The following is a 16,117-nucleotide window of genomic DNA, read 5'->3' as shown; positions in this document are numbered from 1 at the left end:
TGGGGTCAAAAGGCCCAACTCATTTTCTCTCTCTCTCTCTCCCCCGAGCCTACCCCGACCCGCCGGATTCCTCGGCTCCGACCGCCGCCGTCCGGCCACCATAGACCGGCGCACCGGTCCCAAACGGTCGGCCGTCAACCCAGCCTTCTTCCTGGACCGGTGAGAGCTGCCCTAGCGCCATCGTGAGGGAGAGAGCTCGCCCGGAAGCTCCGGCTGCGTGGTGGAGTCCCGACGCCGGAACTCGCTCCTCCGGCCACCATTTCTAGTGATTTCAGTTCCATTGGGAAGTGCTCTACGTGTGTAACATTTCCCTAGAAGGTAATAATCCAATTCGAAGTGTGTAGGAGGATTTTCGGGCTAGGGTTTGAATTGGGGGATTTTTAGATGTTTTGATTCGATTACCCTAGTTAGGCTTAGAATTGGACTAAGTGCTAGTTATGGAAGTTGTTGTGCGTGATGAGAGGATTATTCTGTCAAAATTTGGGAGGCATTGGTCGCCGGCGGAGCAGACGGCGGCGCCGCCACTTGGAGGTTGATTTTCAGGTTTTTGGGTTTGTTATAATGAGAGGAGTTTAATGAAATATAGTTTGGAATTTTTAGAGGAGTTTTAATAAGGTTTGGGATTTTTAAAAGATTAAGGATTTTGCTGGTTATTAGAATGAAAATCCGGCGGTTGAATTTCCTTGGTATTTAGCCTGGAATGTTAGAATTGATGATTTGATGTGATGTAGTCGACGACATCATGCAAGCCCTACATCCTCTCTATTATCATAACCTGAAGGTGTAGGGAGTATGAGAGTACTATTGCCTGGGAGGCAACCGAGTCTGGGAGGCTCACTTGTATGGCTATATCTGTTTCTTATTTATTGTTGTTGATTTGACTAGCGGGGCTAGTCTCTTGTTTTGGTACCTTCTTCTATGAAGGTTATTATTTATCTTTGTCATTAATTTGACTAGCGGGGCTAGTCCGTTTTCTTGGGATTTCTTTATGAAAGATTTGTTAACACTTGCATGCAACGAATTTATGGCATATTGGAAAATGGGAAAGTATTTAAATTTTGGTTTCTTATCCTATGTTTATTTTCGTCTACTTACTCTAACGTTTTTAAATTACTTTCCCCTGGGCCCTTTGGTTTTAAATGCCCAGATTGCAGGCTCAGTCTAAGTGAGGTCGGGCGTACATGGAGTTGAGGCATAGTCAGAGGCTGCTTCCGCATATTCTTTATTCGTTGTTTTTCGTTCAACTTTAGATATGCTCTGAAAGTCCAATAGTAAATTATTAATAGTCCTTATTCTTGGTTGTGGGATTATTAGAGTTGAGTAATTGTTATATTGGGAGATGTGTTGATCTTGGGGAGTAGGAAGGCTCTAGGTGTTGAGGCTGGTTTGTTTGGTTATAAAAGTGTTAAGTTGGATTTTTCAGGTAAGGGTTGTCCATTTTCAAGGAAGGTTATGCCGAATTTTCGGTAAATTTTCCTTGAAGGTGGACCCCGCATGATTTACCTTGGGTTTCAGGGTGAAATTCGGGGTGGGTCCTGTCATAAACAGTATTGCAAACCGCACCAGTTGTAGTGGATTGGATTAGGATGGGAGAAAACTCTAACCCACATGAAAGCGGATTGAATTAGGATTTGGAAAACTCCAATCCGATTTAAACAAACCCGCACCGGTTTTATTTATTTCATTAATTAATTTATTTATTTCATTATTTGTAATACATATATGTGATTTAAACCCTAACAAAGTAAATAGGCCGTAAGCCCATAACACCTCAGCAGCCCAACTCGTATCCCTTAATCCTAAGAGAGAGGCGTATCCCACTCATTTATCACCGTCTCTTTTTTTTTGTTTATCTTTTACACGTAAGCTTTCTTTGTTTTATGATTATTTCAGGTTGTAATATTATTTGGTGATGACTTGATGTGTTCCTAGTAGCTTGTTATTTTTGCGTCTCAAACTGCTGTTTTTTAAGTGTTTCTAAGGCCTTGTTTGGTTCATGGAAAGGACGGGAAAGGAAATCAAATCTTTGAATTTTCCATTGACATGGGAAATTGCAACTCCCATCAATTTTTCTAACCTATGTTTGGAAAGCCAAGAATGTAGTCAGAATTTATCATCTAGTTTCTATTGCAGTGTTTGGAACTTGCAAGGAAAGCAAACGGAATCCTATCAATTTTCCAATAATACCCTCAAATTCATCCAAGATATAAGCAACAATGCAACACCAATATTTTAAACATCAAAACTTTAACAAGCCTCAATTCACAGAAGACGTGTAAGTGTATTATCAGCAAGTTTCTAGTGCAAAGCTAGGTTGACTCTATCAGCCGCCTAAATTTTCTCTAGACTAATAGCAAGTTTGCAATTATGAACTCTTTTCCCATGATTCTAGTCTTGGTTCCTCAACTTCATAGACCACTTCAATGGAAAGCCAATGCTCATAAGGCTGGAGCATTCCCTTTGCTATGCTTTAATAATCCAAAATCTTTAGGTGGCCAAAACCATGCTGCAACTACAAAGTAAACATCTCAAGATAGAAAAATTTGAAATAACAACATCACAGTAGATAATAAGTTATAATAGCTCACCCCCACTAACTGGTTTTTACACCACGAAACGTCATGGCAACAACTTTTAATGGACAAGCAGGCCTTCGAAAGAATTGAAGCTAAAGTTTCTTAAGGATATGGAGTATCAATGCTTATGCTCACTGCTCCAGGGGGTGCGGGAAAACTACATTGGCAACTAAGTTTTGTCAAGATGCAGAATTGCGAGACAAGTCCAAGAACAATATCTTCTTTGTAACTGTATCAAAGAAGCCCAACTTAAACCTGATTGTACAAGAGCTTTCTCAATGCAAGGGTTCTCAGGTACCTGATTTCCAAACTGAAGTAAATGCAGTCAACTGGCTGCGAGAATTTGTAAAGCACACAAATCTTTTGCTGTTGGTTTTGGATGATATTTGGTCTGAATCCAAATCCTTTGTTGAGAAGCTTGATGAATTGAAAATGTCTGTCACACCCCGGTCCCGGCGTTGGCGGGTTTTAAGCGCCGGAAGCCGATCCCGAAGCGTAAACGAGTGTTACAAAGCAGAAATAAACAAAAACACTATCTTCTAGGCTCGTCGGCTACCCTTTCCCGGCTCGGTCAAATCTAAGTACTTCTCTGCAAAAAAATATTAGAGATGGGTGGGTGAGCATAATCACGCGCTCAGTGAGTATACCAATGCAATATGCCTGCAAAGGCATGTCATTTTACACACGCTACAAAATACGTATATCGTATACACATCACATCAAGCAATTCACCACATCGTACAATTCCTTCTTATTGGATATCCTTCAATTTAGTGATCCCCACGAGAACCAAATGACCTTCAAGTCCTATACCTCCGTGTGTCACATCCTTACTTCGGCATAACCAATCAAGAAGTTCACATGTTCCATGACTAGTCAAACAATAGATCCAACACATAATTATATATAAACCCTACATATTTCGCAAATCGACATGCTTCACTATAAAAATAGAGAGATATTTCATAAAAGATCAAAATCATGTTTTTCGACTATTTTGATAACAAATAAGAATATTTTAAACATATTACACAAATCCACTCACCTCGATAGTATCGAGATCCCACCACGTGTACCGATCGTAAACCGAGCCTCCTAAAACCAGTCATCTAGAATCACCGTTGGATCTAGCTCAAACCTCTAAGATAGGAAGAGAACATCGAGACAAACCCGTAGCCTTTCGCGGATTTAAAATCGGAGTTACAAATCAAAAGTTATGATCCACCGAATTTTAATCGTAAAACTAATTCTGGAGAGAGAAAAACGGATGAGAGAGAAAGTGAGGAGAAAGAGAGTCTCTCAAAATCTGATCTGATGCGGAAGGAAAGAGGACTGGTCTCTATTATAGAGACAAAAGTAGCCACATGTCACATTGCCATTGGTGGCAAAGATGCCACGTGTCAACTTCAAAGAGTGCCACCCCACTTGGCCACCACTTGCAACATGGCTGATGACTAATACTTATTGCTGACATCAGCGTCAGCTGGTCTCCTCTCCACTTGCCACATGTCACTCTCTCATCCAATCCGAGCTTGTCACGTCAGTAATTCTTATCTTTTGAACATAACTTCGAAAAATCGCTAAAAATAGCTCGGGAACTCGAAAAATTCATCGAAAAATACGGAAAACTCGTGGCGACCTCTACTTTCTATTTCTAAGAAGAAAAATCAATTTTGAGAAATTTCAAAAATTCAGAATGTTACAATGTCAAATCACATATGAGCTCTTAAGCTCCAGAAGACCTTTCAAGAAAGATAGTAGAACATTGTAAGTTCTACATATTAGCTCTCATGTTCTAGAACAATTGAATTTCCAATTAATCACTATCAACTCAAAGAAATTTGATCTATACATATCAGACTAATACATATAAAGATTTGACCAAGTAAACATCTTAAGATAGAAGAATCTAACAACATCACAGTAGATAATAAGTTCTAATAGCTCAACATAATTAGAATCCAGATTACATAATAGCATCTAAAAGTTTGTTTAATCAAAATTTAACATCAGACTGGGTCATCAAATAGAAGAAAAAAAATGAAAACGCTTATACATCATCAAGTTTCTTGTGATTTAACTTTTCAAACAAACATATTGCAATTAGTATTAGCATCAATGAAAGCATTTTATCAATCTACTGTCTATTTCGTTAGAGTATTATACTAGATCAATTGAGAAAGAGAAAGAAAGTCAGACCCATTCTCAGCGTATGTAATTCCCAGAGTCCCAAACCCAGAAAAATAAAAGAGACTAACACATAACATATAACAAATCAATTGAGCAAAAACCCACATTCATTACCTTCCGGAAGCAAAATTTCTCTCTATCAAGAGAGAGAACAATCCAAATAAATTAACCAAGATGTAATCAATAACCATACCCACAGACCATAGTATGTCTATATGTAAATATGATCGACATGAACATACCATATCTACTAAACTGTTTGAGAGAAGAACATACCTGACAGCTGCTCTGTGAGGAAAATGATAACAAGAGGAATTTTAGATGGAAACTAAAAAGTGCTTCAGTTCTCTCGAGCCAATATAGAAGTGGTTCAGTTTTGACAGGGATAATTTGGTCCAAAAAAATCGCAATAATTACCGAAACTTCAATGGGAAAGTGAATCCCTAAGGTGGGTGGGGGTGGAAGCATTCCCCCCCCCGCCCCCCCCCCACACAATTTTCCTATCAACTGGGAACCATTTTCCTTTCCTGCTCAATTCCTTTTGCTTCCAAACACAGGAAAGTAAAGATTTTCCTTTCCCAAGACTTTGATTCCATGAACCAAACACAGCCTAATAGCTTGTTATTTCAGGTTTTCAGCCAAATGCACATACAACTTGTTGTATTTCAGATTTCAATGGTTTTTGGGCTTACGTTTTAGGCCGAATAGAATATGGTCCCAATCCGAAGCCACTGGACCAAGTTAAATAAGATTTGTTTTTTTTTTTTTTTTTGGATACAAGTTAATTAAATAAGATTTTGGTTTAGTCGTAAAACCCTAAAAGCTTCTAGCACCACCAAGGCACCAACCATGGCAGAAACCCATTCTCTCCTCGGTCGTTCACGGGTTCGTCCCCATGCTTTAGCCGGCCACCGTTTCCCTGTTCTTTTACTGTTAATCATCTCAATTCTATCTATTTCGCTCTTTCTCCCAAAGTCTGATTCCCCCAAGACATTCAACGACGACGATGTCGATGACCACATAATTCCGATCACCGAACCTGAATTCAACTGTCGTTGGAGTTCACTGAACCAAATCCAGCAGGACAGGTATGAAAAACTCCGATCAGTCTCCCAACCGACCTGCTTATTTTTTTAATTGATTCTTTCTACTGTCTATAACTGAATGTCACCAACGAGATCATATGGGTCTGAGAAAAGTTGTTCATGCTAAGGTGCTAATTAAACATTATGCGTATAATGTGTTTAGCACTTTAGCTTGATTAATGTGATAGTTACTTCTTTGTGAAATTGTGAATGCGCCAAAATTATTAGTTTTTTATTCAATAGCTGTCCAAGATTTACGGATTTGTTGATTATCAGGCTTAGTATAGATCGAAATTCAAGTAGCCAACTATTTGTATCATGAATTTTCAGAATTCGAAGCTACATCAGCAATCAAACCCACGTTGGTTTTACCATCATGAAGCAGCTGCTTTCGACTGAAGGCAAGGACAGGAATATGGTGTACTCACCGCTGTCCATCCACATTGTTCTTAGCCTTATAGCGGCCGGGTCAGACGGTCCTACACAAGACCAGTTGCTCGCCTTCCTTAAGTCCAAGTCCACCCAGGAACTCAACGATCTAGCCTCCACCCTCGTGCCTCTGTTCTTTGTGGAAGGATCACCAAATGGCGGGCCTGGTTTGTCATTCACCAATGGTGTTTGGATTGACAAGTCTCTCCCAGTCAAGCCTTCTTTCAAACGGGTAGTGGATACTGCTTACAAGGCTGCCTTAAAGCGAGTGGATTTCGAGCACAAGCCTGATGAAGTTAGAAGTGAAGTGAACTCATGGGCCGAGAAGGAGACTAATGGCCGGATCAAAAGTATTCTTGCTCCTGGCTCAGTTAACAGCCAAACTAAGCTCCTTCTCGCCAATGCATTATACTTTAAAGGAGATTGGGAGGACAAGTTTGATGCATCAGGAACGAAAGAATATGATTTCCACCTTCTCATTGGGAGCTCAGTTAAGACTCCTTTCATGACAAGGTGGATAACAAGTTGGGGAAGGCGGTATATAAGTGTTTTTGACAGTTTCAAAGTCTTGAAACTCCCTTACGAACAAGGTCAACATGGTGAGAAGTGTTTGTCCATGTATGTGTTTCTTCCAAACGATAGAGATGGATTGCCAGCTTTAGTTGAGAGATTTTCTTCCGAGTCTGGGTTCTTAGATGACCATCTTCCGCAGAAAACAGTTAACGTTGGTGCTTTTATGATGCCGAAGTTCAAGTTTTCTTCTAAATTCGAAGCTTCTGAGCTTCTGAAAACTGTAGGATTGAAGTTGCCTTTGTACCTGGAGGTTTGACAGAGATGGTAGACTCACCTATTCATGTTTCACACATACAACATGAATCATTCATTGATGTTAATGAGGACGGTACAGAAGCTGCTGCTGTTACGGTTTCTAATCTAGTGGGTTCCACATTGGATAATGAGAAGCCGATAGACTTTGTGGCAGATCATCCTTTCCTTTTTCTTATCAGAGAAGAAACAACTGGATCAGTGTTGTTCATTGGACAAATCCTCAATCCATTGCCGATTGATAAATGAAATATCCTAGACTTCGTTGTGCTGTTATTATACTGGACAGATTTAACTGAATACGTCTACACCTGTTAGATCTTTATGGTATCAAAGTACTGTTATATTGTATGTTATATTGTAAAGCTTCACAAAGTACCATGTTATTTCTTGTGGTTGCCTTTTCCTCTTTGATCTAATCCGCCCTTATTAATTGATGATTTTTCAAAATTTCAGTCATGTTGCATGAAAAAACAGTTTCTTTTGTTATACCCTCGCCCTTGTTTATGTGTTATCTTAAAAACAGGTCTGCAGTACGTTGCCTCCCAATTGCTCACTAAACTATAGGCAAATTTCGGCCGGCAGCTAGCTGGTTCTTTCTTGATCAGGATTTGAACTGCAGCACTTAATCTTCTTTAGTTTCTACCAGTACATTTTCTAGCTACTACTCTTGCTTGGCCTGAAAATGCTTCTTTAATTCATTGTTTTGGTCGACCGTCAAGTACCTCCCAGGAACTTTTTGTGATGATCAATTTGGGCCATGAGGTATATCAAAATCTTAAACTTCTCAATAGGTAGTTGATAACAAGAAATTGGAGCTCATGATTGTTAGCTAAAACCAAGAAACTGAATAGCTCCACTCTAACTTTCTTGCAGATCTTTGAGAACCCAATTAAGTTTTTTTTCCGTTTAATTTTGTTGATGTGCATACACAAACATTTATATGACATTTGAATGAAAAATGGGGGGTGTTGCAGCCTCACCTAGCCCTCCTTTGGTTCCGTCCCTACTTATCTTGTGCTTGACATGAGAAGGGTACCGGTGATGAGATTTTCAATGATAGGAGTCATAGGACTATAGGAAGAGGTTACAAGATTTTCCGTCAACTAATAGAAACAATCACCCAACTACTAAAACGCCAACTTTGAAGCTAAACTTGTTATTGCTAGCCACTTTAATTAATTAGGACAGATTCCAGAAAATTTCTTTAGCTTCTTTTATTCTTTTTATATAGAAAAAAAAAACATTGAAGCAAAATAACAAATGATCAAAGGGTAGTATAGGAAGTTTATTTAAGGAACAAAAAGGAGTGCTAGGTTTTCTATTTCGTCTCTTACGGTCACTTCCTCCCTTGAATCCCACGCTTCCCAGTTTCAGCGTGGAGCCTTCTTTTGCTGCTAATCGCCATAAGGTACCTGTTTAGCAGCACCCTTCTCTCTTTTTTGCTCTCATTCGGAATTTAACGGTAATATATTCAATTATTTTCGGTATAGATTAAATGGTTAATTTGGAGTGCTAAATCTTGGGAATTTGGTAGGGTTTGACAGTGTTTGGGGTTTTGTTTCTGAATGGTAGCAATCGGGTTTAATGATTGTGTGTTTTAGCAACATGTTTGTGAAGTACGAACTTGAAGTCAGGTAGAGATGGGAATTTTTTGGTTTTTTTATTTGTTCGTTATTGATGTAATCACATTGTTAGCAATCTGTGGTCCTTCTCCATTATATCTGCATGCTATGAATTTCAGTGTTCAGAAAAGGTACAGAATCCTTTTCAATTTTTGTTGGAACTGGAATGTAATCTGCCTGTATTGGGTTTTTGGTTAACCACAGTTGGTTTGTCTTACGCAAAACTTTTCCCATTTAACCAAAAAAGAGCTTGTTAGCCTGATGGAATTAAGAAAGCAAGGTTTTATGAACAAACTCATAGAATAAGCTAGCAAGGCTTGAGCCATAACATTTTATGTAATAAGTGAAATACTCAATGCATAAGTTGTGAGTTTTCATATGATCCTGACATTTTAGCAAGTAATTGATCCAACAATCCTTCTTTATGACACTTCTAGGATAAGAGCGGAAAACAGGTCTAGATATATAGTTTGTATTTAATTGTATAAATTCTTTGATTGGAATCATGTCCGCCAAGTCTGTTTGCCTTGGTAGCGAGCTTGGTGGTGGCTTCTGAAGAGGGAATGTAAGAAGATTTTGTTATCATCTGGAAAGTTGATGGAACTGTTTGATTTTGTAAATTTTAAAAGTTACGTCTTAGATGTAAAATTTGCGGCCACGTCTGTGAAATTGCATTTTCATAAATCCAGAAAAACCTAACTAACAAGCCGCCTCTTGCAATCTATCAGGAACAAAAGAAATGGCTCTATCAGAAGAAGAAATCACAAGGCTTTACAGAGTTCGAAGAACGGTGATGCAAATGTTGAAAGATGGGGAGTATTTAGTTACAGAATCTGATATCAACATGACAAAAGAACAATTCAGGAGCACATATGGAGAGAACATGAAAAGGGAAGATCTAGACATCAATAAAGAAAAGCGGAGTGACAGCTCTGATCAGGTAATTCACTAACATTTCTTTTTTATACCAGTGGCAGCTTTAATGGAATTGGTCTCTAATTGTTGATTTGTGTGTACCAGATATATGTCTTCTTCCCTAATGAAGCCAAGGTTGGGGTAAATACAATGAGGGACTACACCAAGCGCATGCAGTCGCAGAATGTGTTCAGAGCAATCTTGGTGTCTCAAACAAAGCTGACTCCTTTCGCAACCAGATGTATAAGTGAGATGTCTACAAGGTTCCAGATGGAGGTTTTCCAGGTGAATTTCATTTGCTTAAATTGTCAGAATGAATTGTGATTTTGAAATCTCATGAAGGCCAGGCCATGATATCTACTAATTCTTCCATTACAAAACTTCAGAAATTTTAGTGTTCTTACTTGGGGAAGGCTTAATACAAAAGGTGTACAAATAGAGAATAGATCCTTTTAAGGATCAGCATTTATAAGGTCTAATGCATTATTGCATTGTTCCAGACTAAGGCCTAGTTTGGTACAACTTTGTTTTAAAAAAAAAAATCAGTTTTTATCCGAACTTTTAGATTTTATAGTGTTTGGTAAATAAAAGAAAAAATTACAGGTCACTGGTAGCAGCTTTTAGAAGCAACTTGAATGTTACTTTTAAAAGTAGCTGTCACTAAAAACACTAGAAATTAATAAATTTTATCTTGACAGCACTTTTAAAACTAATATTTACCAAACATAAAACTGTTTTAATTCACAGCTGATTATTTTCACAATACAGCAGCAGCATCAATTTTTTTTAAAGCCACAATAATACCAAACTTGCCCTAAGATGATATTACTGTTGTCTTAATTTAATCTATTATTGATTCAGGAAGCAGAACTGTTGGTGAATATTAAAGAGCATGTTCTAGTTCCTGAGCATCAGGTGCTTACAAATGAGGAAAAGAAGACTCTGCTGCAGAGGTATACCGTGAAAGAAACACAGGTTGGTTCTGAACAGTGTTGTTCTTAAATTAGACATGCCATGATCTGCCATTAGATAGACAGACACTAAAATGTGCTACAAGTCCCTACAACACTGTATATTTGTCCTAATATGTCATGCACTCATGATTAATGTGTCTTTAACTTATACCCTCAACTGTGTTTTTCTCTTTCTCAAGATTTGGATAGAGGTTCTTGCTCATGGAAAAATCCTACTTTGGCAAATTAAATTGATATAATACTAATTAACCCTTTTCTTTTCCTCTTTTTGGGTGGTCGGAGTTCAGCTTCCTCGGATGCAGGTGATAGATCCAATCGCAAGGTATTACGGGCTTACACGTGGACAAGTTGTGAAGATAATCAGGCCAAGTGAGACTGCTGGAAGATATGTCACCTACCGTTATGTTGTTTAATGCATTTGTTGTGGGTTGAAATCTGAATTGCATATCTATAGTAAATAAGGCTCATATCCAAGTCTTAGTTACATGTTTTTGATGTTTAGGGACATATTTTGATGTTTGAACTGATCTTTGTGATCCTCGATCAATAGTGCGTTTGGTTCTGATTCTGAACTCCATATTGGACGTTCTAGGTATATATGATTTAGTTAAAGCTGATTCAATGACTTCATCAGTTTTTCCATTCCAGCCTTTTTGTTTTCTTTTCCTATAATGATCTGAAAAAGCCATCTTTGGATTGGATTCGCCAAGAGATGTCTTGACTCTTTACATGACAGATTGAAAAGCAACCATGATAATTGTAGTTCTTTTTCCTTGTTTGCTGAATACTCCCATACTTTTTCTGTAACTTTCAAACCTCATTCACTTTTACAAAACACTCTAACGGGTCATCGGTATCTGGTTTAGATACCGATCAAACAACATCTTCGAGCTTAGGCAAAATCATTCTAGGGAGTGTCTAAAATGGGGTAAAAGAATAGGAGAGCGAAATTCGCACACTTAACCAAAAATGTCACAAAATGTCCTTGACACACTTTTAACTGTGAAATTGTCAAAAATGTCCTTGTTCTAGACAACTTGAAGAGGAAAAACATGAACATTTTTGACATTTCCACAATTCAAAGTGGGTTGGTGTGTGGATTGCAACCGAAGGTGAGCAAATTGTCATGAGCCAACTTTCTACTTAGCAAAACTTGACATGTGCGGCGCCAAGGTTACTCTTAACCAAGGCCAGCCTTTCTTGGAATCCTTCTTGAGTAGCCTATTTTCTTTTCATGTGCTATTTTTTGTGTCAATCCAACCCTTGACAATTCATTCCCATACATGTAGGGTATCACCAACGAAAGCTACACACCCATGAGTCTCACATCTTGCGACTATCTGATCGCTTCTTTGTGTCTTGGTTGCCTCTTAAGATACTCGCCCAACCGATAGACTTTGTGGTCATCCTGCCTTGTGCCAAATCTGTTGCTAACCAACTTGCAACTCGCACCTCGTAGCAAGCGGCATGACAATACACCGTGACCTAGTTGGCCTTCGCCTTCACTTATCGGGTAATCTGTAGAAGGTTCTGCACCTTACTTGCCTCGCAAGCTCTAGTATCACGATCCACTCAGCTCATGCACAACTCATGCCCGCTTCTCAACTTGTTGGGGTCTTGCCAACATGTCAACAAGGCTCACTAGCGAGGCTCATTCGCTAGTGTCACTAACGAGGTGTGTTAGCGAGGTTCAGCAATATGACTTACCTTCTACATACTTGTCCCAACACTTGTCACTTGTCTATCTTGCCATCATACCGCTTGAGTAGGCGACTCATTTTCAATACCCACGTTTGGCTTCCTTCCATCTAGCACAGTGTCACCCTTCTATGCTTGTTGACATCACTTCCCTTTGGGCAAGGTCAAACTCAAACTTAAGCATGTGTCACTTGTTTCGTGGCCAATGAGCATCATGTGGTCCCGCCATAACTTCCATTAGCCCACATGTTTGCCCAAGACATTGGCATAAGGACCACCCACCTACGAACCTTGCTACTAACATAAACCCGCAATATCGGTCTGCCGACCGATATCGTCCACGAGACTTGTTGACTTGTGGAGACGCATATCGCCCCTTCCTGACGACATCTGGTCGGGTCCCCCATGAGTCCCAGGAATGACTCGCTTAGTGTCCCATGAAGGCACTTAGGGTGGTGAAGAGTCGAATATTGAATACTCTATAAAACATATTGTGCAAATCTAGTCAAAGGAAGAAGCTAGGAAACATAAAAAAGTTAAGGAAGAAGCGTCATCACTTTAAGAATAATGATTTAAATATTAGTAATCAGTATTTAAATATGCTTCTTATGATGGAATTATTCGTAAATTACTTTTTTAGATATATCAGGATTCTTGAGCAAAATTTGGGTTGAGATTCCAAATACATATTTTAGTTATATTCTTTAGCATGTGGGATTTCTTATCTAATTTTTAGGTTTCCTAGCTAGTTGTAGTCTATAGTAAATTATGTTTTCTAATTGTATTAGGTTTATGTTATGTGCTCTATGTAAATTTGAGATTTCTCAATTTTCCTTATGGATTCCAGAACTTCTCATAGATTCGAGAAACCCTAGTTTTGTGGATTCACGGTTGTCGTTGGTCCAACGTAAATGCTAAAGGATTTCAATGCTTGACGGAGCTTCTTACTATACTTATACGCTTCCATATCAATTGGTACCAGAGCAATATTCGCCCTCTCAATGATAGACGACGGTCCAAGGGATGAAATCACCATCACCATCACCAACCTCGTCGACTCTAGTCGTGCGATGAAAACCATTTAGAAGAATTTACGGGTTCATGCAAAAAGTGTAGTTGACCAATTCAAAACTTTCAAGCAGGAGACACAAGATTTTGTGAGAGAGACTGTGGAAGCTGTAACGGACGAGCTACGACAGTTAATTATGCAATTGTTCGTAAATCAAAGAGGAGATGCTCATCACATTGACGGGTTTGCCCAAGGTCGTGGACATCAAATAGAATAACGCTAGCTATAGGGAGACTGCTCATCAACACGCTATGTGATTTGCCCGCGGACTTTGACCATCAACAAGAAAGTCGACCTATCAAAGGATTTGCTCATGAATGTGACCAAAATTTTGTAGAAGCTGCACATCGAGAACTTATGAGAAAATCCTCTGATACGTCGACCGTCTTGTTGATGGCCACATCCACGAACAAATCCCATAGTGTGTTGATCATCAATCTCCCTATAACACGATTCTTGGTGATGTCCACGACCTTGGGTAAATCCGTAGGTGCGATGGGCATCTCTTCTTTGATTTACGTTCAATGTATAATTAATTGTCGAAGCTCATCCATAACATCTTCCACCGTTTCTCTCACATAATCTTTTGTATGCTGTGGGAAAGTTTCGAATTGATCAACTATATTGTTTGCATGATCCCGTAAATTCTTTTGAATGGTTTTAATCGCACAACCAGCGTCGGCGAGGTTGGTGATTGTGATTTCCTCCCTTGGACCGTCCTTTTCTATTGAGCAGGATTCCTGGTACCAACTGATATGGAAACATAATCATGATAGTAAGAAGCTCTGTCAAGCATTGGAACCCAAATGAGATAGGCTAGTATTCATTAGCAATTACGTTGGAATCCACAAGACTAGGATTTCTCAAATCCACAATAAGTTCTGAAATTCATATGGAAATTTGATAAAAGTCAAAATTTATTATTATCAATGGCCTATCATTATAATCTAGGAGGTGCTTATATAGAGTACATAACGTACATAAACCTAATACAATCAGAAAACATAATTTATTATAGACTACAACTAGAAAACCTAATAAAATCATATAAGAAATCCTAGATACTAAAGAATATTACAAAAAATATGTGTATGGTATCTCAACCCAGATTTTGTTCGAGAATTCCGATATATATAAAAGAGTAATTTACGATTAATTCCATTATCAAGAAGCCCATTTTAGTATTGATTATAAATATTAAAATCATTCTTCTTAATGTGACGACGCTTCTTATTTCTTTTCAATTTTTTGTTGAAATTGGCCAAAATCATGTCCCACATCACATTGCTACTCAACATCCTTTCAGCCCCCATGTTTGCCATTGACATGTCCCCCACATGAGCATTTGGATCAATACCAGCAAAAGCAGCTCTATGGATGAGGTTCTAGAAATCTCGTAAAAGGGGGTCAATCTTGTCTTGCAGAACAGAAAGTAGAAGATGGCTTTAGGGATTAATTAAAATAGTTGTTGTCGTAGTGGTCTATACTTCGACTGGTCTTGGAGTACTGAGTTGCATGGGAAAAAGAATAGGTAATTGCTCTACCGCACTCGACTTATGTCAAAAGGAGATTTCCTTAACAAGATGGGTATCAATGAATTGCCTCCTCTTAAGCATCAACTTTATGGAGTGTCACGGTGACACTATCTTTTAGTCCAGCTCGTAACAAACCAAAGTACATTATTTGTAAATGAAAAGTCTTGCATACCAACATGTATGTGATACACATATGTATAAATGTGACAATAAAGTTGTTGTCATATTGTGGTTATTAGAATAATTTTTTCAGTAATTTAAGTTCTACTAATGACAATTACTTCACAAGTACACATAAAACATTTTTACAAGTTTATCAGCAAATGCTTTCGGTGTGTATTAACTTAGGTTTTTTTTTTTTTNTTTTTTTTTTTTTTTTTTTAGTTAAGGAGTGATAACTTGATTTAATTATATGTAAATATGTATAATCAAAGTAACAAATTTGTCAACAAATGATCTTACTGTCCCTTCTTAATCCTGATCTTATTGTAGCAAATGTTTTAGTTAATGGACAATGGAGCATGTCTTCAGTCAGCTCCTTTCTAGCTAGATGCTGATATTATTGTCTCTATTACAGCGATCCCTCTTCCTCTTTTTCCTACTCCGGATGAAGCTTTTTGGGGTTCTATTGGACATGGAAAATTTACTATTAAATCGGCTTCTGGCCTACTTCAAGCTAATACTCTTCCGCATCCCTGACAAAAACTTCTTAATTCATTACTAGGAAAAAAGGCTTAAGAGACGAAATTTTTCAAATTCGTCGCTTAAGTAACCACTTAAGAGACGAAAAATAATTTCGTCTCTTAAGTGAGCACTTATGAGACGAAACTGGTTTCCTCTCTTAAGTGAGTACTTAAGCTACAAAATTAAAAAATTTCGTCTCTTAAGTGATCACTTATGAGACGAAACTGGATTCCTCTCTTAAGTGAGTACTTAAGCGACGAAATTGAAAAATTTCATCTCTTAAGTGAGAGCTTATGAGACGAAACGTGTTTCGTCGCATAAGTTCGGATTCATGCGACGAAATTTTTTTTCGTCGCATTAGTTCTCACTCATGCGACGAAAATTTTTATTTCGTCACATAGGTCATTTCTGCAAAAAAATTTGAATTTTTCACTCATGCGACGAAAATTTTTATTTCGTCGCATAGGTCATTTCCGCCAAAAATTTTGAATTTTGAATCATTCCGCCAAAAC

General features: G+C 38.3%; 1 protein-coding gene, 1 non-coding gene and 1 pseudogene across 3 annotated transcripts; 2 read left to right on the top strand and 1 right to left on the bottom strand.

Moving 5' to 3' along the window:
- Positions 1 to 2,207: 2,207 nt before the first annotated feature.
- LOC101291149 lies at positions 2,208 to 3,889 on the bottom strand. Its single transcript, XR_184735.1, has 4 exons — positions 3,622 to 3,889; positions 2,875 to 3,165; positions 2,589 to 2,733; positions 2,208 to 2,506 (listed from the first exon to the last, which is right to left on the bottom strand). It is a non-coding gene; the product is annotated as an uncharacterized LOC101291149 (transcript).
- A 1,726-nt stretch (positions 3,890 to 5,615) lies between these two features.
- On the top strand, positions 5,616 to 7,354 carry LOC101311006 (annotated as a pseudogene). Its single transcript, XR_184822.1, has 2 exons — positions 5,616 to 5,854; positions 6,182 to 7,354. The product of XR_184822.1 is annotated as a serpin-ZX-like (transcript).
- A 2,115-nt stretch (positions 7,355 to 9,469) lies between these two features.
- On the top strand, positions 9,470 to 11,032 carry LOC101310713 (DNA-directed RNA polymerases I, II, and III subunit RPABC1-like). Its single transcript, XM_004301650.1, has 4 exons — positions 9,470 to 9,670; positions 9,751 to 9,930; positions 10,507 to 10,620; positions 10,907 to 11,032. The coding sequence occupies exons 1-4, from the start codon at positions 9,470 to 9,472 to the stop codon at positions 11,030 to 11,032; spliced, it is 621 nt and encodes a 206-aa protein (XP_004301698.1).
- The last annotated feature ends 5,085 nt before the right edge of the window (positions 11,033 to 16,117 follow it).

This window comes from Fragaria vesca, linkage group LG5, assembly GCF_000184155.1.
Source record: "Fragaria vesca subsp. vesca linkage group LG5, FraVesHawaii_1.0, whole genome shotgun sequence".
In the NCBI taxonomy this organism is placed as follows: Eukaryota; Viridiplantae; Streptophyta; class Magnoliopsida; order Rosales; family Rosaceae; genus Fragaria; species Fragaria vesca.
The sequence above is the reverse complement of the archived record's forward strand: the minus strand, read 5'-3'. Positions and strand labels throughout refer to the sequence as shown.

Bases quoted from the DNA above. Each gene is read 5' to 3' on its own strand.
- LOC101310713 (XM_004301650.1), top strand. From the start codon at position 9,470: ATGGCTCTATCAGAAGAAGAAATCACAAGGCTTTACAGAGTTCGAAGA. The intron at 9,931-10,506 runs GTGAATTTCATT...TTATTGATTCAG, and splicing joins TCCAGATGGAGGTTTTCCAG to GAAGCAGAACTGTTGGTGAA. The intron at 10,621-10,906 runs GTTGGTTCTGAA...GTCGGAGTTCAG, and splicing joins ATACCGTGAAAGAAACACAG to CTTCCTCGGATGCAGGTGAT.